At 55.1% G+C, this 23912-nt stretch overlaps 1 protein-coding gene across 14 annotated transcripts in view; it reads right to left on the bottom strand.

Moving 5' to 3' along the window:
- HSPG2 (heparan sulfate proteoglycan 2) overlaps positions 1-19361 on the bottom strand; it is a 99075-nt gene extending 79714 nt beyond the window's left edge. For 7 of the 14 annotated variants that reach the window (XM_047723773.1, XM_047723778.1, XM_047723779.1 and 4 more), the window contains exon 1: positions 19199-19360. In XM_047723773.1, the coding sequence (XP_047579729.1) occupies positions 19199-19261 (63 nt within the window). In that variant the 5' untranslated portion in view covers positions 19262-19360. Of the gene's footprint in view, positions 1-19198 lie in introns of all 14 variants that reach the window. The other 7 variants (XM_047723770.1, XM_047723777.1, XM_047723782.1 and 4 more) reach the window with 2 other exon arrangements.
- Positions 19362-23912: the final 4551 nt, after the last annotated feature.

Here is a 23912-nt window from a genome sequence, read left to right as displayed (position 1 = left end):
ACGGTTTTTTTCGGGAAGACTACTATTTTTATTGTATTAATAAATCAAAGAAAGCCAGCTTAGGAAATGTGTGTTGGTCACATGCCACCCCAAACCACTTGGAGCTGACTGGACACCCTAGGCTGGCAACTTCCTAGCTGTGTAGCCCTAGGCAAATCCCTTGACCCCTCTGAGCCTCTGTTTTCCAATCTGTATAATAGGAATAAAAATGACCACCTTACAAGACTGCTATGAAGATTTAACAGGACAACTTGTCACCTTCTGCCTTTCTTCCCCTCCTACCCCCACCCCCCCATCCAAGGGCTCACAGGCCCAGATAATGAGCTCTCCAGAAACCCCCAGGGAAGAATAATTCCTGCTATGCCCTCCTCATCCCCCATGGGCGAGGTAAGGCTCAAACGAAATGTGCCTGGAAAGCCTTCCAACAGATTCCTGGGTCCTGTTCTGCCAGGGCTGGAAGGGATCACCTAGCCCAAAGCCCTCACTGATTGGGAGGGGAAGCCAAAAAGAGCTCAGAGAGGGCAAGCGAGGGCATCAAGGAAGACCAGCCAGTGCTGAAGAGCCTGAGTTCAAATCCCATTCTGTGACACTGCCCATTGGGGGACTTTCCCCCTTTGAGCTTCATTTTAGTGACCGTCCCCCACCCCCCAACTGTTGTTATAAGGATAAGATGGATGGTGTATGTAGAGTACTTAGAATAGTGCTGGGTACTCAGACAGGTTGCGGGGGCTCCAAGAAGAGAAATTCTAGCAAGCTGATGGCAGAGGCAGACCCAGGACCCAGGTCTCTGGCTCCTAAACCAGGTCCCTTCTCCTTCTATCATGTCACCTCCTTCCCCCTCGTCCCCAAGGCTGGGGTGTGGGGCTCCACAGCGGAGGGCTCTGGGAGGGTGGCATTAGGCTGGGTCTTTGTCAGGGGCTGATGGAGGCCTGAGACCCCTACTATCTCAACCTCTGGGACTTTCAGCAGCTCCCTCCAACAGGTCCTCAGCCCCAGGCAGACCAAGGCCGAGGCAAGGGCAGGAAGGGCTGGCAAGCCAAGGGTGCACGTCCTTGGCAGGGAGAACTCAATCTCCCAGGGACTCGGGTTACCGGAAATGGTAAATCTCCTGCTGCCCGCCATCTCTGACCAGGAATGTCTGCTGCCTGCGTGAACACCCCGTCCACTGCCCCCAGACAGCCAAGGGACAGCCCAGGACCTGAACCCCCCCTGCCGGGGTCCCTACCCTACCCCTGGGGTTTCTAGTTGACCTCTGGGGCTCCCCAGCTAAAGGGTACCTGCCATTCTAGGGCAGTGGGAATGGATGTACTTGACCAACCACAGTAGAAGAAAGGGCTGGAAGGGGCACCCCAAAAGACGGGATCATATTTAAGACCCCTTAATTAAGATTTAATGGATCAGATTTAAGACCCCTTAAATCTGATCCATTCAGTCGTGACAAATGGAGATCCTGCACTCCAAATCTGGGTGAAAGTTCTGATCTTGTTAGCCCAACCCAGAAAGCGGTGCGGTGAGCGCTTTGGGCAGGACTAACCCAGCTGGAAGCCTGGCTCTGCCACTTTCCAGCTGGCTCGCCTTGGGCGAGTCACCGCAGCACCTCCTGCCACTCAGACGAGTGACAAAGCTGTCACGGGGACCCGCAGAAACTCACGGAGCACAGGGCCTGGCCTGGAGCCAGGGCCCGAGAAACGGCTGTGATCAGAAGGACCAGGAAGAGGAAGGGAGGGAACCAGTAACTGTTAACGTGCGTGGGTGTCACGAGCCACGCGTGTTTTCTGCCCTCATGGAGGCGACACTCGATGGGGGAGTCAACGGGACCATAAACTGTTAGTTGTTAAAGGGTGAGAGTGCTGTGAAGAAAAACACAGCAGGGTGAGGAGGACCAGAGCTGTCGTGGTGAGGCCCCTGTTTTACACAGGCCGGTTAGGGAAGGGGACTGCGATGTGACGAAAACTAGGGCACAGGGGAAGGGCACTCTGGGGACAGGGAGTTGTGGCTGTCTAGGCCCCAAGGCAGGAGTATCCTTAGAATGTTCTGAAAACAGCCAGAGGGCCAGTTGCCTAATCTTTACAACTGCCCTGAGAATGAGGTATAATTATTATCCCCATTCCCCGGATGAGGCCCAGGAGGAGGCTCTAAGAGGCTTGCCCAAGGTCACGGAAAAAGTGGCAGGGCCAGGATTCCAACCATCTTTCTCAGCAAGATATCCAGGGGCTACCTACCATTCCCAGAGCTCCCACGGGGAGGGGCAGGATGGGGAAAAGCACGTGAGGTGTCCAAGCCGGAGTCCTGACTGCTCTAGACTGGCTGTGTGATGTCAGGCGTCACACCTCCTTGTTGGGCCTCAGTGGCCTCAGCACTCGTGGGCCTGAGAGGCCTGCTTGTCCACTTCCCGGGTGATGAGGGAAGGGGCCAACGGGAGGGGGAAGACAGAACGTGATAATCAGAGGTAACCCCGAGCTCCTCCCTAGACAGGTGTAAATGCCCCGTGGAGACCCTACCAACCCGAACTGCCCAGGGTGACCTCCTGCCTGGCCCCCAACAGTGTCCGCCCTGCCTATGCCTGCCCAGGGCTTTGTCCCCAGGCAGCACCCATGGGCCAGCAGCAGCCGGGAATCGGCCCTGCACTCCAGCTCCAGATGTGCCCCTCAGGAACAGCCTAGGAACAGTTCCTGGTGTCCTGACCAGGCGGAGGACCACGATCTGCCTTTGTGACCAGGGGTGACATACTAGGCCAGCCCTCGAGGGCACTGAGCCAGACCCTGAGGCCCGGCCAAGTGCAAACAACATGCTTGGCGCCCAGATATGGGAGTGTTAGAGCGGGCAGGCTGCCCACTGCCCCCGTCACAACAAACCATCATCTCCATCCTGCCGAGAGGGGCCCAGGCACCTCCGCTGGGAGCAGGGGACTGCCAGGGGAGGCCTCCGCATGCACCTCCACGCCCCAGGAATGGGCAGTGGGAATCTCAGAGGCCGGACATGGACATTCCAGATGCCAGCAGCTGAATAGGCAGATCTGCAGAGGCAGCTGAGGGGAGTGGGTGGGAAATTAAGGGGGAAGGGGAACCTTTTTACCATTACGGGTGGAGGCAGGGGAGGGACAGGGAGAGCTCCCTGGGAGCTGAGGAGAAAGTGCGGAAGGCACAGACGGACAATCCTGTCCACCTCTGTCAAGGCTCAGGGGTCTCTCCAGCCTCCACAGCCTGGGGCTCCAAGCTGGGACGGGGAACCAGTAACAGTGACAATAGCCACCCTTACCCAGTGCACAAGGCCACCCAACAGAACTTTCTGCAGTGATGGAAATGTTCTGTTTACCCTGTCCAGTGAGGTAGCCATGAGCCCCCTGTGGTTACTGAGCACCTGAAATGTGCTGAGGCAATGGAGAAACAAAATTTTTTATTGAAAACTTAAATTTTAGGGGCGCCTGGGTGGCTCAGTGGGTTAAAGCCTCTGCCTTAGGCTCAGGTCATGATCTCAGGGTCCTGGGATTGAGCCCTGCATTGGGCTCTCTGCTCAGCGGGGAGCCTGCTTCCCTCTCTCTCTGCCTGCCTCTCTGCCTACTTGTGATCTCTCTCTGTCAAATAAATAAAATCTTTAAAAAAAAACTTAAATTTTATTTTATTTAACTAAATCTTATACTTATTAAGTCATCACCTGTGGCTAGGGCCATCTTACTGGGCAGCGCAGATCACACCATCACCAATCCTTCAAAGCAAGCCTGGAGGGAGAGCTGTCTCTGCCCTGCAAAGGAGGAAACTGAGGCTTGCCCAAGGCCACACAGCTGGCAAGCCACAGAGGGGAAACCAGAACCCAGGCCTGGCCTTTCCGCTGGGCTCCCCACCCAGGGTTATTGTCAATGCTGGAAAAGACTCACGGAAATTGTACATGTGTAGGCGATCAGGCTGCCCAGTTAATCAGGGCATCAAGTCTCTTGCTTTTGGCTTGAATTCTGTTAGCTAGGCCCGTTATCACACGTTGACCAGAAGCTCAGACAAGCCATTTATAAAGTCTTTGATTTCTTGATATGAAGAAAAGCGAAAATGATGATGGAATAATCCCTGCTGGCTAAGGAGCCAGTGTTCGAGAAAAAATGGAAATCTTCAATGACAAGAAAGCTGGACTTGGCCTTCCAGGCCTTATCGCCACAGATGCCACACAGCCCCAGATCCCTGAATGGCACTGACTTTCACAAAGGCACATTTCCTACCTCTAGGCCTTCGTGAAGGCTGTTCCCTCCTCCTACAATGCTATTCCTATGCCTCCCAATCTAATCTACTCGTTGGTCCTTCAAGGCCTTGCTAAATTATCACCTCCACTCTGAAGTCTTCTGGAACCCCCAACAAAGACACTCCCCCCCCACATACCCACAGAACTTAATCCCTACCTTTGACAGGGCTAGAGATTTGGTCTTAATTACAGCCATTTGAGTAAATATCTCTACTCTCCTGCTGGAACCAATGTTCCCTGGGAACAAACACCAGGACGGGTTTTCTCACCTTTTACATATATTTTAACCTTAAGATACGTCCCAATGCTGAGCAGCAACTAGTGGATAAGAAACCAGCATTTACCAAAGTGAGTTGCATTATAATAGTGACTCAGAAATTTAGGGACTTGGGGCGCCTGGGTGGCTCAGTGGGTTGAGCCGCTGCCTTTGGCTCAGGTCATGATCTCAGGGTCCTGGGATTGAGTCCCACATCGGGCTTTCTGCTCAGCGGGGAGCCTGCTTCCCTCTCTCTCTCTGCCTGCCTCTCTGTCTACTTGTGATCTCTCTCCGTCAAATAAATAAATAAAAATCTAAAAAAAAAAAAAAAAGAAAAAGAAATTTAGGGACTCAATTTCTTATGGCTCTGGCCTTATCTCCTGCAATCCCAATGGGAAAGTATCCTTCTTACTCTGGACCTCAGTTTGCACATCTGTAAAATGGAAGGCAGCAATAGGACCTGCTTTTTTGGGAGATTATTTGTACTTATCATATGCATTTAACAAACCCTATGTGCCAGGCACTTGACAGATGTTATCATCATAACAATCCTATGAGCTCGGTGTTATTATTACTATCCTCATTTTATAGAAGAAGAAGAAACAGGCCATGGTATTTAATAGATGAAAGAGATAATGCAAGTGTGTGGCGTGGGATAAGTGGTAGAGAAATAAATAGTAACATTTTTATTTCTGGATAATAGTCTGTAGAACTGGGGAAAATTTAGGATGCTTCCCCAGGGCTGGGCACATAGTAAGTGTTCCTCAAAATACTTGCTGCTAGATGAACTCAGTCTCAAATGTACCAGTAATACACAGGGTGACCCCGAGCAGCCCCTGCTCTGATCCCCTAACCCGTCAGGCAGTGGCCACTGTCCGTACCACAGGGCACGTGGGTAGATCGGTAGAGAAGCCCTTTCCTGCCCCAGTCTTTCTCCAAGGACAGGAAGTATGGAATGACTTTGGAGTGACCTCTGTCCAGCTGTGCGGACCCCAGTGGTGCATGGAAATAAGAGAGTCTAATTAAATCGCAAAGGCAGGCCATACTCTTGTCTTTCTCCAGTCCCGCCAGGAACTTTGATGTACCTCTCCCCAGCTCTGGCCCAGCCCAAAAGAGGGGCAGGAGGGGCAGAAGGGGCAGAATTGGTAAAGAGAATGAATATGGATGGAGCTTCTATGCTGGCCATCTCTCCACGCCTCAGTTTTCACAACAGATGACAGTAATTCCCACATCACAGGGATGGTGTTCAAGATAAAATGAAACCAGCATGGGGCACCTGGGTGGCTCAGTGGGTTAAGCCTCTGCCTTTGGCTCAGGTCATGATCTCAGGGTCCTGGGATCGAGCCCCGCATTGGGCTCTCTGCTTGGCGGGGAGTCTGCTTCTCCCTCTCTCTCTCTCTGCCTGCCTCTCTGCCTATTTGTCATCTCTCTGTCTGTCAGATAAATAAATCTTTAAAAAAAAAAAAAAAATGAGACCAGCTTCACTATGAACAGGAATCCTAGGGGTTCTCTTGGGAATCCTGCTAGCAAACCTGCACCGACTCAGTAGGTGTGGGTGAGGCCCAGCGGCTGGTGTGTGGACCATCCCCGGAGTCAGAACACCACCTTGCATCGGTTATAATAAAAGTTAGCTCTGCTTTTTTTCTAGAGATTCAGTCCTTAAGAAACATCTCCAGGGGGCGGAACCGTTTTCACCACTGAGAATACTGAGGTTTGCTTCCAGCGACTTGCCCAAGTACAGAAGGCTAGAAGGAGGCAGAAGCAGGATTCACGGCCAAGTCTGCGGATCCATCTTCCCCATGCATGACGCCACCCCAGGCCCCACCCGCCTGGAGCAGCAGCCAGAGGCACAGGGCTGAGCACACAGCAGCCCTACCCTCCAGCCACATCGCCAGCCCCTGCTGGGCCAGCCAGGCCTCTGGGCACGGGCCCAGACGCCCCCAAACGAGGTCCTGGGCCATCACCTCCACTCCCCCTGAGACTTCCCCCTTCCATCGCCTTATAAAGTGGCCGGAGCCGCTCTTCTCCAAGTTGCAGTTAATTTTATATGGCACAAACCCACTGTCCTCTCACCGCGGCCTTGGCCCCGCGGCTTCACACATTCCTTCTGGAGCAACATTACCTAATTTAACCATAGCCCCTGCTCTCTGGGGCTCTCAAAATAGCAGCTGCCAGTGGGGGAATATGCCCTAGTGTTATCAAAATAAATGCTTCTCCCTCCTCCCCCACTTAGCCTGCACCAACCTCAGGACCCAGGAGCTGGGGAAGGGGGAGCACCGAGGGGGCCTGGGGGAGACCCAGAGAGCCTGCCAGAGCCCTGTTCTCTCCAGCCAGCCAGCCTTCTCATACATGTCCTCTTCAAACAAGTTCCCGGGACCTCCCCATCCCCCGCCTCCTCCCAGATCCCCCAGCCATGGGCCCAACACCCATGGGCCACGGCTGCCCTGGTTTTACCGAAGACCAGGGTTCAATTTTCACTTTCTCCTAATAACAAACACTACAGCAGTAATAATTTCTTTCCTTCCCCGGCTATTAATTATGAGCTACATACTCTCCACCCATTGGCTCGTAGACACCCACAAAGTAGGCATTAGTACTGTCTTGTTTCAGATGAGGACGTTGGTACTCGGAGAGGTAAAGTGACACGCCCAGGGTCACACAGCCCCAGGTACAAGAGTGGGGGTCAGAAGCCAAGCCCAGCTGCCCCAAAGCCCTAACCCTCACCCAGCTGGGACTCCCCGGGTGCGGGGGCGGGGGGGGGCATCTGAGCCTGGGTGAGGAAGAGCACAAGGCTTCTTCTGGGCTGGGGGCCTTGCTCACCTGATGTGTGACTGTACGGCCACAGCTGGCACCAAAGCACAGGGGCCTATGATGCCTACCTCACATTTCACCCAGATCCTATGGGCCCTAAGCCTGGGCCCCAGGGGCACAGGCTGGCCTGTCAATCTGTGACTCTAAGACCCTACTGCCTGCTCCCCCACCAGCCCCCCTCCGCTGCCACATTAAAGCAGGGAACACCCAAGCCGCTTGCTAACATACCTCGGGTGCAACCAGTGGTTAAGGCGCTGAGAGGGCGGGCCTCCCCGTCCCCTGCTGCCCAGAATAATCATTAACCGTAGCAGAACCAAGGCACTGAGCGGAGGCAGGAGCCCGGGTGGAGGCTGTGGCACGGAGGGGCCCGGTTCTCCAGGGGGGAGCCTGGACCAGGAAAGCTCAACCTGGTGTCACTAGGACAGGTGGCCAGGCTAATGCCCTGGGGGCATTTACAAGAGTCCAGGCCCCCTCTTCTCTTACAACCTGTCCTGCCCCGCTCCCCTCCACACCGTGAAGACCCACAGTGAAGAGTGCTGGACAGAAGGATGGACTCTGGGGCTTGGGACCTTCTCAGAGGGCAGGGGAGGAGGGGGCAGGACAAATGGAGCCTCCATGTTTACCTACTGGCCAAGTGCCACGGGTCATCTTCAAAGGGGGCAAAAGAAAACCACAAAAGAGTGGTTCCTGTTATTTGCCGACAGTCTCTTCTGGCTGTAGGAGATTTACATGATCTCTCGTCTTCCCCCAAAACCCCACCAAGAAGGTATTGCCATTCCCAGCTGACCGATGAGGGTCAGAGAGGTTCAGCCACCCGCCCAGCGACACAGAGCAGTAAGTGATGGAACCAGGACAAGACTCATGGCTGTGCCTCCTGTCTATGACACTATCCCTGAGTACAACCTGCGGAGTTAAATGGAGAATTAATGGATGGGGGGCCAAGAGGCCACTGAAAGAGCTCCCCAAGGTCTGGCCAGAAACCCCCAGGGTGAAAGAGCTTTAGGGGTAGGGGTGGTAAAGAGGGAGGCCCCCCACCCCAGTCTGGATGTACCAAGGAAAGGTGGTCCCTGGGGCTACCAGCACCTGTCGGGGCAAGAGCTGAGCCTTCTGGAAGATGGGGGCAGGACCTCTTTTGGAGTGCCCAAGGGAGGAGGGTGGGACCTGCAACCCCCCCCCCAGGAGTTCTCCAGCCTCCTCCTCCTCCAAGGAGAGAATTCCCTTAAGTTGCTCAGGTGAAACCAAGGTGAGGCCCTGGCCGGCTGAAAGCTTTGATCTTATCACACATTCCTGCCTCAGCCATCCCTTCCCAGCTCCCCACCTCACCTCCCCCTACCCAGGAGGTAGCACACCGGGCTGACTTAACCCTTTCAAATCAAATCCAGGCCAGAGCTGGTCTCTGCCTCCCTTTGCCTCGAGCTTCAGGCCCGCCCCCTTCGTCCAGCCTAACATCACAGAGCCCCACACCCGGGCTTCCATTTCTCCTAAATTAATCAGGCTCAGCATAAATAACCCCGGTGATTTTCCACACCCACGAGCTCATCTGAAATGCCCAACAAAACCAGCCTGCTCTCTTCTCCAGCCCTATGGGTCTTCTCACCTGCCCTAGCCCAGGGGGGCCGTGTCCCCGGGTCCCCTCTTTCCACAAGGAGAACAGGCTGCAAAGTCACTACTAACAAATGCGGGCTTAGACGAACTCACAAAGACTCCAGATCATCTCCCAGAGGCCACGTGGCCGTGAAAACCTGCTCTTGCACACCTCTCCCCCCACACCGGCCCACACCTCGTATGGACCAGTCCAGCACCCAGCGGGCCTCCATCAGCCCGCCCCCCCCACCCCCCCACCCCCACTGGTTTATACCTAACAAAGGGCCTGGCCTAAGGCTGGCACTCCATAAAAGTTTGCTGGATGAATGAATGGCCCCATTTTGCCTCTGGGGGACATGAAGCTCAGAGAAGTGGGAGACTTGTCCCGGATCACACAGGCAGGGCAAGGAGGAGTATAGGAGTCCCGTGACCCCCCAAAGATAATGCTCAGTCACTAAACACTGACAGCTCCCCTGTCGTTAGCTCAGCCGCAGGTCCCTGAGGGAAACCCATGTGGGCAGGCCGCTGCAGAAGGGATCTCAGGTGCATTGGAAAGGACGGATGAGGTCTAAAGGAGCAGACAGCCACCTCCCCCATCTGGTTCCCTCGTTCAGGGCCTGGCACCTGGGTGCTGGTAGTGTGAGGGACGATGTGGGACTGGTCACAGGGGAGGCTCTGAAGAATGGCGTACCACCATCCCTTGAGGGGAAGCCAGTGGTTTTTCTCCAAGAACTCAACACTCCCACTCCTCTGGGTTGGTGGGGGGCCAAAGAGAAAGAAAGGAATCCATTTCATGGATAGAAAAATCAAGACCAGGAAAGAGGGTCAGCAGTTGGCTGGCAGCTAAGTGGCAGCCAGGGGCCTTGACCTCCTGCCTCCTGGTCTGGCCAGGTAAAGGGTGGGGACCCGAGATGGATGTCACCTCAGCTAGCTTGGTGGCTTCCTTTCATTCTTTTCCTCGTGTTAATGACTCCAGCAGCAGGCCTGGGCCTTCCTGCCCACACACTTGACAACAATGTGAATCCAGGGACAATGGGGACAGATGACTTCTGGCCCCTTGCCCCGGATGCCTTCCTCCCCCACCAGCCAAATCCTCTAGGCTCTTTAGGCCCCGCTGCCTCTGCAAGGTCTTCCAAGCATGAAATCCATCTTTTCCTTCCCTGGCAACCTGTTTCTGTCTGCACTTTGAGTTGCACTGGGTGCTTCTGATTCATGGGTCCTGCCTCTCTAAGACCCAGGGACCCCGGAGAGGAGGGACCCTGTCTCTCACTTCTCCCAGGAGGACACAGGAATCCACAGATGTGGATTCCACTCCCACCTTCCTCCGCACCTGGCTGTGTGATCTTGGGCAAGTCACGGCTCTCCACGGAGCTGCTTCTTCATGGGAAAAGGAGGTAGAATCCCAACTACATGGGAAAGTTGACAACACAGATAACACAGATAACACCTAGCTCGATGCCTAGCACACAGTAGGTCCTCAGGCAATGAATGAATGAATGAATGGGAAAATTCCTGACCCTTGCACTGCAGAGGGATGCTCGGATGACTCAGTTTGGGATTTATGTGTAGATTATGCCTCCCCAATGGGCCCTGCGGTCTGTGCTTTATCTTCCATGAAGGTCCCCGGGATGGAGGTAGGCACAGGCTGGTTCCGAGCGAGCCCCGTTTGGCAAAAGTTCACTGAATTCCAAATGGCAAAAGGCACAGGTCCCACGGGGAGCTTGGGACCTGAGACTGAGAAAGATCCACGTTCCCAGGGGTCTCAGTCCCAGGGAAAGCCAAATCCATCTCCCGGGGGAATGTTATCACTAAGTTGGGATGGAGGCCAAGGGGCAAAAGGCACCCAAGCCCTCGGAGTCGGAACGAGATAAGCCCAGTAAGCCCTGCTGTACTCTCTGCCAAGGCCAGCCCAGTCCACCTCCTCCGTGTAGCCTGTCCTGCCTGTGCCAGCCCTCCCTGACTGTCCTCTCTCTACACCAGCCGGCTGGATCCACAGAAGGAGGGATGAGAGCTTTGGAGGCAGACAACCTGGGCCCCACTTCCAGCTGTGCCACATACGAGATGGATGAATTGGGCCAACCATGTCCCTGCTGCAAAATGGCAAAAATAATGCCAACCTTGAGATTCCTGGGATTATATGCAATAAGGCCTGCTGCGAGAGAGCCCCGTGTGGGGCTTGGCTCAAGACAGGGTGGCGGTTTTTAATCAAGAGAAGACATGCGCGCTCGCTGAGCACTGGCTGACGATCTAGGTGACTGGGGTCCCTGGGGAGGAGCCCCTAGAGGTCCCGGGGCTGAGAGAAGACCCTGGTCTGGCCTCAGGAAACTCCAAGGTCTCTGTTCTTCTGGCCCAAGGGTTGCAGGAAGGCAAACAGCAGGAGAGGGAGAAAGCGAAGTGACAGAGGCCTCTGGGGCCAGGATTTATGAAGCCAGAACTTCAATCCATCCAGCCCAGCGAGGCATCCAAGAAGAGGCATGATCCCAGTTCCCAACTATTTGAAAACTGGAACCGCCAAACAAGGAGAGGGGATGAGTCAGCTGGGGTGAGGAGGGGAGGCCAGCAGCAGCAGGAGGTGGGGGCCAGATCTGGCTCCTTGCGGGTGAGCAGGGGAAGGCGGGGAAGGGAGAGGTGGAGTCAGGGACCTGGAGGTGGGCTGGGAAGGGGCCAGAGGCAGCTGGGAATTCCCAGCCCCATGCCAGGAGACCATCTGTGAGGTCACCCGAGGCCACCTCTGAAGTCCTCCCCCTGCCAAGCCCCAGGCTGCCTCCCACTCCCCACAGACTGGGACTGGGGGAAAGATGGGGAAAGATGCCAGATGCAAGAAAATGAAACACCTGGACGTGACACACCCTCGTGGGTAAGGGGCAGGTCTCTACCCAGCAGCCCAAGCCCCAGGCACAGGGTGGAGGGACAGGTTACCACGCACTCGTGCATCTCTTTCCCTTTACCCCGATGCTTCTCTGCGAGCTCACAGGGGTCAGAGTAAGGGCTGTGCAGCTCCATTGACCCTATAGGATCCCTTGGGACCTCCTTGGGCAAGGTCTTATCTCCTCCAGTGCAGGCCTGAAGGAGGACGGGGCAGGGATGGGGTCCCAGGAAGCCCCCTCGCCACGCCCCTTAAGATGCACCAACATCCTTTCTGCCCTCCGTGGGAGCTACTTGGCCACACCTCTTGTTGCTTGGAGCCCACCAACTGCACACATCTGGGAAGGGGACAACGCGTCCACAGGCTCGAGCCTTTCCCAAGCCACACCCTGGGGTGTGCCCCCCTCCTGCTCCCCCAGCAGGAAGGAGCAATCAGGGTGGAAGGCTGGACTCTGTCCTGCAGCTGTGGCTGCAGTGGGGGAAGGGGGCAGTGACAGATCAGAGGCTGTTACATCCAGAGCCCTTGGAGGGCGAGAGAGGAGAGAAGCAGCGGCTTTCATCCATGTGGTCATTCATTCCACAAGCCCAGCGCGGGGTCCTGGGTCAGTCGCTGGCAGCAGTTTTCATCAGAGGGTGTGGCCTGCTGGGCCCTCGGAAGCCTTAGTCAAACATCACTCTGGCTGGCCTCAGCAGGAACAGTTTGCGCAGAACAGCCGCCGTTGGTCCGACACCTATTTCCCTTCACACACCGAGCAAAGTGCAACTTCAGGGTCTCGAATACACCGGGGAAACGGGCATCATGATCCCTATTTCTGAGGCTCAGACAGACAAAGCAACTTACCCAAGGTCACACAGCCAGGGGGCGCCGAGCTAAGGCTTGAAGGCAGGGCCCTTTGAGCCCACACTTTCCCTGGATCGCGGTGCCCAAGAAAGTGGCTTTGAGTCCAGAGTAGAAACAGACAAGGGGAAGACAGCAGTGTGGGCACCCCGGCTTAGGCCACATTCTCCAGGTCTCCGCAGAGAGAAGAGGCTGGGAAGGACAGCTCCCCTGTTGCCCAGGGGCCAAAGCAGCCTCTTCTCTATCCTCAGCAAGGAGCTCAGCCTTCTGGGCCTGCTGACTTCTCCCAAGGCCATTCACATATTCACTCGTTCAATGTTCAGCTACTGTCTACTGTGGCCTAGCACTAGGCACAGAGCAATGAACAGAATCTGAGTCCATGTCTTTATGGAGCTTCCCTGCTAGACTGGGAGGAAGATAGTACATTCTAAATAAACACATAGATACACAAACATGAGCTTGGGCTGTGGGACCCATGCCTGCAGCTCTATATGTGGCAAGACCCCCCACTCTGCCAGCACCCAATTCACAGGACAACGTAGAGGTCTCAGCTCTGGCTGGGGGTCAGGGGGTGGGGTGGGGGGCTGACTGTCCTCACTCTGAGTCGGTCCTATGCTGCCCCCATCGCTAGGCCTTCCCCTCCAATGCCTCCCAGAGTTTTCCCATCTTTTTTTTTTTTAATTTTATTTATTTATTTGACAAACAGAGATCACAAGAAGGCAGAGAGGTAGGCACAGAGAGGGGGAAGCAGGATCTCTGCTCAGCAGAGAGCCCAATGTGGGGCTCGATCCCAGGACCCTGGGATCATGACCTGAGCTGAAGGCAGAGGCTTTAAACCACTGAGACAGCCAGGTGCCCTGAGTTTTCCCATCTTAATTAGTGCCTGCTCCATACTTCCGGATGCTCACACCACAGACTGGGAAGACCTCTCTGACTCCTCTCTTTCTGTCCTATCCCATACCCAATCAAGCCATCCGCCAATTTTGTCAGCCCTAACTTCAAAATATCTTCAGGGATCAACTGCTTCCCACTTCCATCGCCCTGGTGTGAGTTCCCCTTGTCTTTGGCTGGGATCACGGCTTGCTTGCTTTTGCCCTTGACCCTCCACATCCTCTTCTCTGCAAAGCAACTAGAGTGCCCTCTCATCTCACTCAGAAGCCAATCCAAAGGTCTTCCCATGGCCAAGGCTGAGCACGTGGATCATGCTCCCCCTCACTCACCCTGCTCCAAACACATGGGCCTCCTTGTTTTTCAGATATGCCAGAGATCCCCGGGCCTTTGCACTAGCTGTTCCCTCTGCCTAGAGTGCCCCGTCCCCAGGCATCTGTAGGTTTCACACCCTCACTTCTTTCAGATGCTTCTGTCCAAGTATTATCTTCTCAGAGGCTTTTCCTGACCTCCCCATCACACCTCATCGCTCTCTCCACCCTCTTTCCTGCTTTATCTTTCCTTGTGAGCACTATCGCCATCTGACATGTCTTCCAGCACGGGCTATACTGCAAGTAACGTGAGGGAAGGGAATTTGACCTTTTGTTCCCTGCTGTGACCTCAGCACCTAGAACAAGGTCAGACACTTAGTAGATACTCAATAAATACTTGTTGAATGAATTTCACGTCTAATGTGCAGCTGTAGGGGACTTTAGCTTACGGAATATTTAATCACATCCATCATCGGTCCATTCATTCATTCACTGCACATCGCAGGCCTCTGTGCCCCAGATGCCCCCCTACAAACCAGAGCAACAGAGAAACAGGGTGCCCTCCTCCATGCCTCAGGGAAAGGGCTCTGTTTGGTAGGTAGCCAGGAGCTCTCCTAAGGACACCTCAGGGATGCCACTGGGATGCTCTAAGGTCGCTGCAACTGTGGCACACGCAGGCGTGGGGAAAACAGGGGAAGGTGGGTTCTGGGGGCGGCTGACACTTGAAGGCCCCACATTCCCAGGCCTCAAAGAGCCGCCTTGTTCTCAGGGCTTTCGGGCTTTCGTGATGATGCCCCTAGCCCAGCCACCCCCAGCAGCCACAAGCCACTCCCCTCTCAAGGCCACTATTGACACGGACCCAACCCAACGCCAGCAGTGAGGCTGGCGGCTCCCCGCGAAGTGAGTTCCACACATTCTTCAAGGTTTCAGTCAGCCAGCTCTGGGTGCTGGGGCGGCCAGCAGGCCCCTGCTGGGCCCTGGGAGCAGGAGGGGGCAGCAAGGCTAAAGAGGCCAAGGCTTGGGTTGGGGGAACATTCCAGCAGGGCTAGGATCTTCAGCCCAACCTCCCTCTTCCTGGAAGAAGGGAGTTGGGGGCAAGGCCAGGGTGGGCCCTGGGAGGAGAGGGCACGGTGTTCACCCTATCCTTGGGAAGCTGCTGGGGGATGGAGTCAAGCCCCCTCGCCCATTCGTTCTCCAGCCTGACCTCTCCAGCTGGGATGGACTGGGAATGGGGGCCAGGGGCCAGAGGTGAGAGCCCTTCCCACACTCCCAAGTGGTGAAGGGTCCAGAACCTACATGTCTGGCCTCAGTGGCCTCTGAATCGTGGCTCTGTATCTCTCCACATCTTGCGCGGCCCTTCCCACTCCCCATCCTGAGAGTCTCCCCACAAGGCCAAGTAGCCTTGGAGCCTCTGCAGACTCACCCTAAACCTTGAGCCCCCAGGGAACAACCAGGGGAAACCAGTGAGGGCTCCATGCACGCCGGCTGAACTTTCTTCCCCCTCACACCCCACACAGGGTGGGGTCTGGCCTGGCCCCCCTGGGCCTGAAAGTCCTAGGATTAATTCAACTGTCTATAGGACCTCGGGGAATATTCGATGAGGAAATTAACTAACAAAACTACAAATAAACAGGTGATCCCACAAATAGCCACCCTGGAGTTAGGTCTTTCTAGGCTCCCTCCAGGACAGGCATCCCTAGGAGGCTGGATGGACAAGGCGTACCCATCCGGAGCACCTTTGTCCCTGAAGCCAGGCCCAGATATTCCTTGTCTGAGAGCAGCTTCTGTACGACCTCAGACCTGAGTTCTTACTTTTATCAACATGAGTGACAACAGTTTTATCAACATCTAGTGCTAGCTATAAGCAAGTGGGATACAAGGCAGAGTGGCAAGGAGAGCTTTGTCTGCCTTCAAAGCCTGGCTCACGGTACCACCAAGGATGTGTGTCTGTGAGCTACTGGGCAAGTTATGTAACCTCTCTGTGCCTCGATGTCCTCTGCTTAGAGAATGGGGACCATATCAGGAGCTACGGGTTAATGCATTCAACAGATATATTAACCAAGCACTTACTACCTGCCAGATGCTAAAGGTACAGCAGCAGCGAACAAGAACACACAAGGTCCTGCTCTCGTGGAGCTTAAATTGGTGGGGGGGGTGAGGGGGAGAGATAAATAAGTAAACAAATACTTTCAGATAGCAACAAGAATAAAAAAATAAAGCAGTCTAAGGGGACGGAGAATGTGGGCAGAGTAGTCAGGGACTTAAGAGAAGGGAGGCAGAGGGTCATGTAGATATTTGAGGGACAAATGTTCTAGGTAGAAGGAACAGCAGATGCAAAGGCCCTGAGGTGGGAGTGTGTTTGGCATATTCGAGAAACAAAGACCAGTGAGTAAGCAAAGGGAAAGTTGGCAAGAGGAGAGATTTTGAGAGGGAGCGGGGGAGGCCGGATCCCAAAGGGCCTTGTGGGCTATATTAGGTCAGGGGCTTGAGTCTGATCATGAGCAGCAGGGGGAATGCAGGGAGGATCTGAGCAGGGGAATGGCATGCGAGAATTTGCTAAGAAACTTTGTGCCTACAAACAGTGGGCACTCAATAAATGTGAACTGTCCATATTATTTTATCATCATCTGGCCTGGCACCCCAAGACTTCCCTCCCTAGCACTCCAAGCTCTGAACCCAGTCATCTTCTGCCACCTTCCTTCTAACCTTCTTTCCCCAGCTGCACCTCAGATCCACAGATCCCAACATGCCTGCACTGAGCCTGAGAACAGGCCCGGGCCAAGCCAGGTGGGGGCCACTACTCCCCAGACATAGGGAGCTGGGCCTAGTGTATGGGGGGGGGGGTGTCCATCTCTGCCCCTTCCAGCCTCCACCTTCCTCTATGGCCTAAGGCCCTCCCTCCAGAAGTCCCAAGGCACACTCTCAAGCATAGCCCACCCCAACCAGGTCTAGAGCAAGAGGAGCTGGGGGCTGGGAGGCAGGGGGTTGGGCAGGGCAGCCAGTTATGTCCAGGGGAGGGCTGAGATAGTGCTGCCCCTGAGGGAAGGGGAGGCTCCTCCAGCTCCTCCATTATCCCCATCCACCCACAGCCTCCCTAGTGCGGAAACCCAGCAGAGGCAGGAAACAGGTATCTCAGTGACTTCCCTCCTCAGCCCTGAAAACACCGTAATCATGGCAGCCCTCTCAGGATTCCTGTCTCCTGGCAGGGCTGGCCCCAAGAAAGGAAGGGCTAAGGCCCCAGCAGGAAGAAAAGGGATCAGCAGGCCAAGGCAGGCACTGAGTCACCCAGGCCTGGCCCCCACCCCCAGCAAACCTCTCCACCTCCTCTGAACTGAAATTACTCCCACACTTAATCACAGACCACTGCTTCCTCGGTCTCCTGCCCCCAGTGAAGTCTTGAGCTCCCTAAGGACCACCTTACCTTCCTCTTGTGTAGATGTGAACCAAAGGGCGGAAAAAATAAAGGACAGTGGGTGAGGAGGAGCCCAAGGCTTGCTAGGGCACTGGGCTGGGAATCTGATGTCATTGAAAATGTGTAATAAACTTCTTACCCCATTTTACAGATGTGGAAACTGAGGCCACGAAAAAGAAATGGCCTCAGATCACAGGCTAGAAAATTACAGAGCTGGGATCCAGACTTCTTGGATCCAAGCTCTTTCCAGCTCTCCATCATTAGCCAGGGGTGGGACAGTGAAGACCTCGGTGTGGTTGCTGAGGAGACTATAATCCCACAGGATTGGAACTGCCTGTTTACCCATCTCAGTTCTGGGAAAGCAAAGTCAGGGCCTGTTCTTGCTCACCCATAAGCCCCAGCCCCTAGTGCAGTGCCAGATGCATGGTACACAGTAGGTGCTTAGCACTGTCTGCTGAATGAATGAACCCCCAAACTCCCACTGACTGTCATGGAATGCTGCTCAATGAAGATATGTTGAATGAATGAGTGAGTGAGATGATTGGCTGCAATCTGGAATTTCTGTGGAAATTCCTCCTGCACACAGCAAATAACTCCGCCCACCTCCTCACTCTAGCCATGGTAGGACCCAGTATCCTGGAGCCCCTCAGCAGGGGAGCAGAGCTGGGGGAGTTGCAGAAAAGGAAGACATCCCATGTGCTACGTTGGTGCCTACTTTTTGGAAAAATAAAGATCAAGTTTGGATCAAGATGGGAAGCAAAAGGACAACCGGGAAGTGCTGGGGTGAGAGGCTGAGAGAGGAGATTAAGGAACCAGTGCAGATGGGGATGGGGAAGGAGAGGTTCTAGGTGGGCGGGGCTAGAGAGCTGAGGGGTCAGGTCTGGGGTGGGGGTTCAGAAGTGACTCAGGAGGGCAGAGGTGAGACAGAACTAGCCAGGCGAGGACAGGGATTCAGTCACTGGGTAAACACTGGCTTAGAGAAAAGTCCCTTTCTTGGCTCTGAGAAGGGGTGGGGGGCAGGGGGCAGGGACAGGGACCGCCTAGGACCACCTCAAAGAGGGTGGGGGAGGCCCTGTGGTTCACCAGGGCAGGCCCAGCTCCTCAGATGTGCCCCCACCCACATCTGCCACCAGCTGCCTGCCCACGGACCCTGCCCCGCCCTTCTCGAGTTCACTCAGGTCCTCAGAGCCTCTCCTGGCCAAGCATTCCTTTTCTCTGCACGGGCCCATCCAAGCTCAGAGCAGGGAAGTGGGCTGTAGTGGCAGGCCCGCCCCTGCACCAGAGGATCCCAGAAGAGAAAAGCTAGGAAACAGACCTAGGTCCAGTACCAGGCACTTCCACCGCCTTCCATGCCATGCCGTCCTGCCAACCAGCTTCCAGGGGTATACACTTCGAGACCATGCATTTTGAGTTCCCTTTGGGCTTGCCCGAGGTCACATAGCTCTCGGTGAGGAGAAGGGATGGATTCAAGTCCTGGGCTGTAGGGCTCCGGGGCCCGTGGGTGTTCCACACAAACCTCAGTTGTGTCCGGAATGGATTTTACTTGTGCCTGCCCGGTTACTAGCTCCCAAAGGGGCCAGACCGGCTGGTAAAGTTCCGGTGAGGATTGATAGTCTCCCCATCACCACTGAGTGCCCCCTTTCCAAGCTGGCACAGAAAAGGGTGCCCTTGCCCCGCCAAGTTCCCGCCCTGCTCGAAGTTTCTCTGCTTGGTCCCCAGGAATGGCAGGCCGGGCCATGCCTAGCGCGACTGGAGACTCAGCAACGTGGCCGGGCGACCCACGGGCTCTCACGCGGCCCCGCCCCCAGCCCCACGCAGGTTTCCCCGGGCGCCTCTCGGGACAACTCCACGCGGAGGGTGGCGCCGGCCTGTGCCCGCCCGGGGTCCCTGGCAGGAGCCCCCGTCCCGGGCCAGAGTCCCAACCAAGTTGGCTGGCGCAGCGAGCAGGGCCCGGGGCGCTCCCGCCCTCCACCACCCAGCCCCCGCCCCCGGCCCCGCACACTCACCACGAGCAGCCGCCCGTACAGCAGCAGCGCCAGCAGCAGCGCGCCCGCCGCCCGCTGTCCCATGGCCCGGCCGGCTCTGCTCCTTCTCTCCCTCGGCGTCAGCCCGCAGCCGCCCGCGCGCCAGCCTGCGGAATCCTCGGGACAGCGCGGCCCGCTCCCGCCGCCCCCACCTCTCCCGCGGCCCGCCCCGCTCCGCCCTCGCGGCCGTCCGCCCCGCCCCCGGGAACCGGGCCCCGCCCCCAGGACGCCCCGCCCCGCGGCGCCAGGCCCCACCCCCGGGCCGCCCCCGGACCGCGGGCGCCGCTAGCCGGAGCCCGAGCCGGCCGCGCAGCCAACTGGGCCTTTGTCTGGGCCCCCCAGCCCCCTCGGCGCGGGCCGCGGCCCAGCCCGGCTTCCCGCCAAACCCGGCCTGGAGTATGGGATGGGACGGGGCCGGGGCCCTGTTCGCGGGCCCCCACCGCCCCTCCCCAAGCTCGCGACCCCTGCACGGATCCCCAAACTCGCTCTCACCCCCTTTCACACCGCGCAACGTGACCTTTCACTCGGGCGGTGAGAGCTCCCCACGCTTTCACACACGCAGCCTGCACACTGCGCACCTGGGAACGCACACACACATACACACACGCATATGCCACACTGTTCCCCCTAAGACCCTTCACACTTGCGCCCTCACTCCCAACCGGTGCACAGCGACAGACCTCACCCACTCGGACGCACACTTGATCAATCTTAAAAAGTGTCACCCTGCAGGTGACACAGCGGGCACGACTTTCACACACGCTGCTGCTCACGTTCCAATTCGCATTTTTACACAGACTCACAAACGTGAATCTCAAACCCTAGACTCAAAGCGTCAGGACGTGTTTTCACACACAAATTCTGCACAGGCACTCCCGGTTCACACACAAGCGAACATCATTTGCTCACACACAGGTTGGCCTTTTTCACATTTTCTCCTGCACTAACCACAGAGCCTCACAGTGGGCACTCGAGAGTGAACTGAATTGTCGCTCACACACACCATTTTTCCCATAGACCACTCACAGACCAACTTGGATTGACATAAATCAGAGCCCGGGGAGAGGGGTGCAGAGACACATGGCTCATGCACACACAGGCCCAGACGCAGGTGCTTGGGTGGTAAATCCCACTCCTGTATGATCTGACACACACCCACAGACAGCACCCTTGGCCATGCCACTGGGCCTCTCCGCCTGCGCTCAGGTCTCCCTTCCGCCTGAAAATTTCCAGAGCAATCCAGGCCGATGGGTGGAGAGAAACCAGCGTGTGTGTGCGTGTGTGCATGTAGCTTAGAGGAAAACCTTTTGAGTAATGACAGAGGGAGAATAAAAACTGAAATTTCCATTGTTTCCTGTGAGAGTTGCTAGGTTCCAGAGACTCAGGGCTGGGTTTGAGGCCAGAAGTGAGGTGAGCTGTGGACAGAAGGAAATGCCCAGCTAACTGGGTGGCACCAGGCCGGGCTCCGGAAGGTGTGTTCCCTGTGATAGTGGCCTGCAAGCTCCCAGGCACTCTGTGGCCTCCCATCCAGGCACCGGGGGGATGGAGAGAATGCTGGCATCCTGACCCCCAGCCCAGATAGATGCTTTATCCCCAAAAGATTGGGTTCTTCACCCTGTGGGCCGTATTTCTGGGAGACCAGCTCAGAGCTGTAAGGGGCAATTCCCCAGCCCCAACCCAGATGCTAGGCACACCACTGAGTAAGGGCTGTTACCGCTGTTACAGCTCCCAACAGGGAGATATAGGTGGGACAGAAGAGGGAGGTCTGATCTTGGAAGGAAGAAGCGTTCCTTCTTTTCCTGAATGAACCCCTGATCTGGTGGAGGCAAGGGGCAGGATATAGTCCCTGTCCCCCTCTCCCCTCGTTGTTCTCAGTCTGATGGAGAATCCTGCCTCCACCGCCTCACTGTGCAACCTTGAGCAAATTAGTCAACCTTCTGATGCCTCAGTCTCATCATCTAGAAAATAGGAAAAGAAGAATCATACTAAGACCTCTCTCACAGTGTTGCTGAGGGCTAAAATGAATTAATATGTTTATTTAAAACAAACAAACAAACCAGTTTCAGGGACATAGGAAGCACACAATGAAAGGTACCATTTCTCCTACTGTTGTCTCTGGGTGAGTGCCTAAACTGAAGAGGGGGACACACTCTGCCTTCCGGGGGCTCTGGTCTGAGGGAGGAGCGACTCCTGCACGAATGTGTAGTTTCTAACCTGAAGGCTAGATGCGGCCTTCGCCCCACAGATCTCCAGTCTGACGGGTGAGTACAACCCGGAGCTGCGGGAACTCCCATTCTGGGGAAAAAGCCTGCAAAACTTCACTGACTTCAGTGCTGGCAGGTAGCCAGCCTCGGTTGCAGGGTTTTTCCGCGGCCTTGCCTGTCTGCGGAGGGTCAGCATCCGTGACAAATCACATTTTGTGAGCTGCCTCGGTGTCTTTTCCCCACCTCGGGCCCTTTAAGTCCCAGAGCTTTGGCTTCTTGGACGATTTGCTCATGAGCGAAGGGAAAAGGGGAACAAGCAGCCCTTTGTAGATGTCTGGTTAAGGCTAAACCCAAGCTATAAGTCTCACTTACTAAAAGAGGTCGGGGAGAGAGAGATGGTAAAGCTGAAGACTGGAGACTGGAAAGAGCTGGGCTGACACAGAGGGCAGGAAAATATGGCCTGTCTAGAAAGCCTTCCAGAGGAACCCCACCCACCCTGAGGACTGGTCACCGGCCTATTTATTCTGCATCCTTTCCTTCCCACTAAAGGATTTGGCCAGCTCTGTTTTCTTTTGCAGTCCTTGATATCTTTAGTAAATGTTCTCAAGTTGCTTTGTCTAGGGCCTGGCTATCTCCTCATATGGCTTCGAAGAGAAGCAGGGGCAAGGAGGCTTTGCTGAGTCTCAGAGGCGCCTGTAAATCGTGCTGTGCGTACTCATAACTCAGGGTGCTCGTCATCCTCTTGGAGAGAAACAATTCAAGTCTTGCCCAAGGTGCCTTAGATAAGGAGAGACAACAAGAGTGTGGGTAGGTTAGAGCAGCCAAACAGTCTGGCTTCTATGCAACAGGAGTTGGGTGCCTTCTGGAACCGGTAGCCGGAGTTTGTGGGTCATCTTGTTTGCCACTCCAAAATTGCCAGGACTCAGCTTTTCCTGGCTTCCACGTCCACTCCAAATCTTCTCTCTGCTTTAAGGCTTCTCACTCCTTTCCTTCCTTCCTTCCTTCCTTCTTTCCTTCCTTCATTCCTTCAGAGCTGCAGTGAATGGTTGGGCAGGTTGTTCACTGAACAAAGATATGCAGCCAAGTGGGCCTCAGCTTTAGGACTCTATCTGCCCTGAGGGGGGACCTTTTGTTCATTTGAGTGAAGGTGGCACCGTATGGGCTCACTGTGGACTTACACTCATTCAATTGTGAAATAAACACCTATTTTGTACAAAGGTTCCAGTGCCTATGTGGGCAAACAGATGCAGGCAGGGTCAGGATATATCCCTGGGTGAGAATGTGGAATGGGAAAATTGGTACTGAAAGGGGGTGGAGATGGAGGAGAGGAAACTTGGAGGTGATGTGAAGAAGAGGACACAGGTCTAAGCAGGCAGCAAAAGTTCTTGTGGAGAAGGAGAAAACCTTCCAGGCCTGGCAAGATATAGTCCCACCCTTTTCTCCAGCCACATCTCTCCCCCAACCTGGTCTCTCTGCGTATTTTTCCTTCTCCTCGAGTGTTTTTCCCACCCAACATCCAACTATCTCCCTTCATCCTACTATCTTCTAGCATTTAGTTCCAAGATTATGCCACCACAGGAGACTTCCCTGCCCTCCCAGGCTAGGTCATGTCCCCTATTGTACTTTCCCACAACCTACCTCCCCCAAGCTTCTCTTTCAACATTTTTACAATTGCAATAAATTGGAAGATTGTTTAATATTGTGAGGTCTGGGGTGCCCAGGTCGCTCAGTCGGTGGTGTCTGCCTTCCCCTCAGATCATGATCCCAGGGTCCTGGGATTGAGTCCCGCATCAGGCTTCACGCTCAGCTGGGAGTCTGTGCCTCCCTCTCCCTGAGACCCTCCCCTCACTCTTGTGCTCTCTCTCTCTCTCTCAAATAAATAAAGTCTTTAAAAAATATCTTATGAGGCCTAATAAAGACAGGGAGTGTGATGGTCTGGCTTCCGTCTTGTTCCCAGCTACATTCCCTGTGAAGGGCATAGTGCCTGGCAGAGAGCTGGTATTGGAATAATTTCACTTGAATGGAAGACCAAGTTGGTTCAAGCATGGCTTAAGATGTAAATGGGGCGCCTAGGTGGCTCAGTGGGTTAAGTCTCTGCCTTCGGCTCAGGTCATGATCTCAGGGTCCTGGGATGGAGCCCCACATGGGGATTTCTGCTCAGCAGGGAGCCTGCTTCCTCCCCTCTCTCTGCCTGCCTCTCTGCCTGCCTCTCTGCCTGCCTCTCTGCCTGCTTGTGATCTCTCTCTGTGTGAAATAAACGAATAAAATCTTAAAAAAAAAAAAAAAGATGTAAATGTCCCCCTTTTGGTTTGTACTTGGGGCAGATAAATTCCCCTCGCTGTTGGATCAACACTGAATTTCCTTTGATGACCCCCGCATCCTTGTGGGGAGTTGGCAAGTGAGAGTATTTTGTTAGGGCCCTTTTCTAGACAAGGAAACTGGGGCCCCCAGAGCATGAAGTTGCTGGCCTAGATCACACACAGTCCGTCAGT

The sequence above is a fragment of the Lutra lutra genome, chromosome 4 (assembly GCF_902655055.1).
Source record: "Lutra lutra chromosome 4, mLutLut1.2, whole genome shotgun sequence".
NCBI lineage: Eukaryota > Metazoa > Chordata > Mammalia > Carnivora > Mustelidae > Lutra > Lutra lutra.
This window is presented reverse-complemented; position numbering and strand designations above follow the sequence as displayed.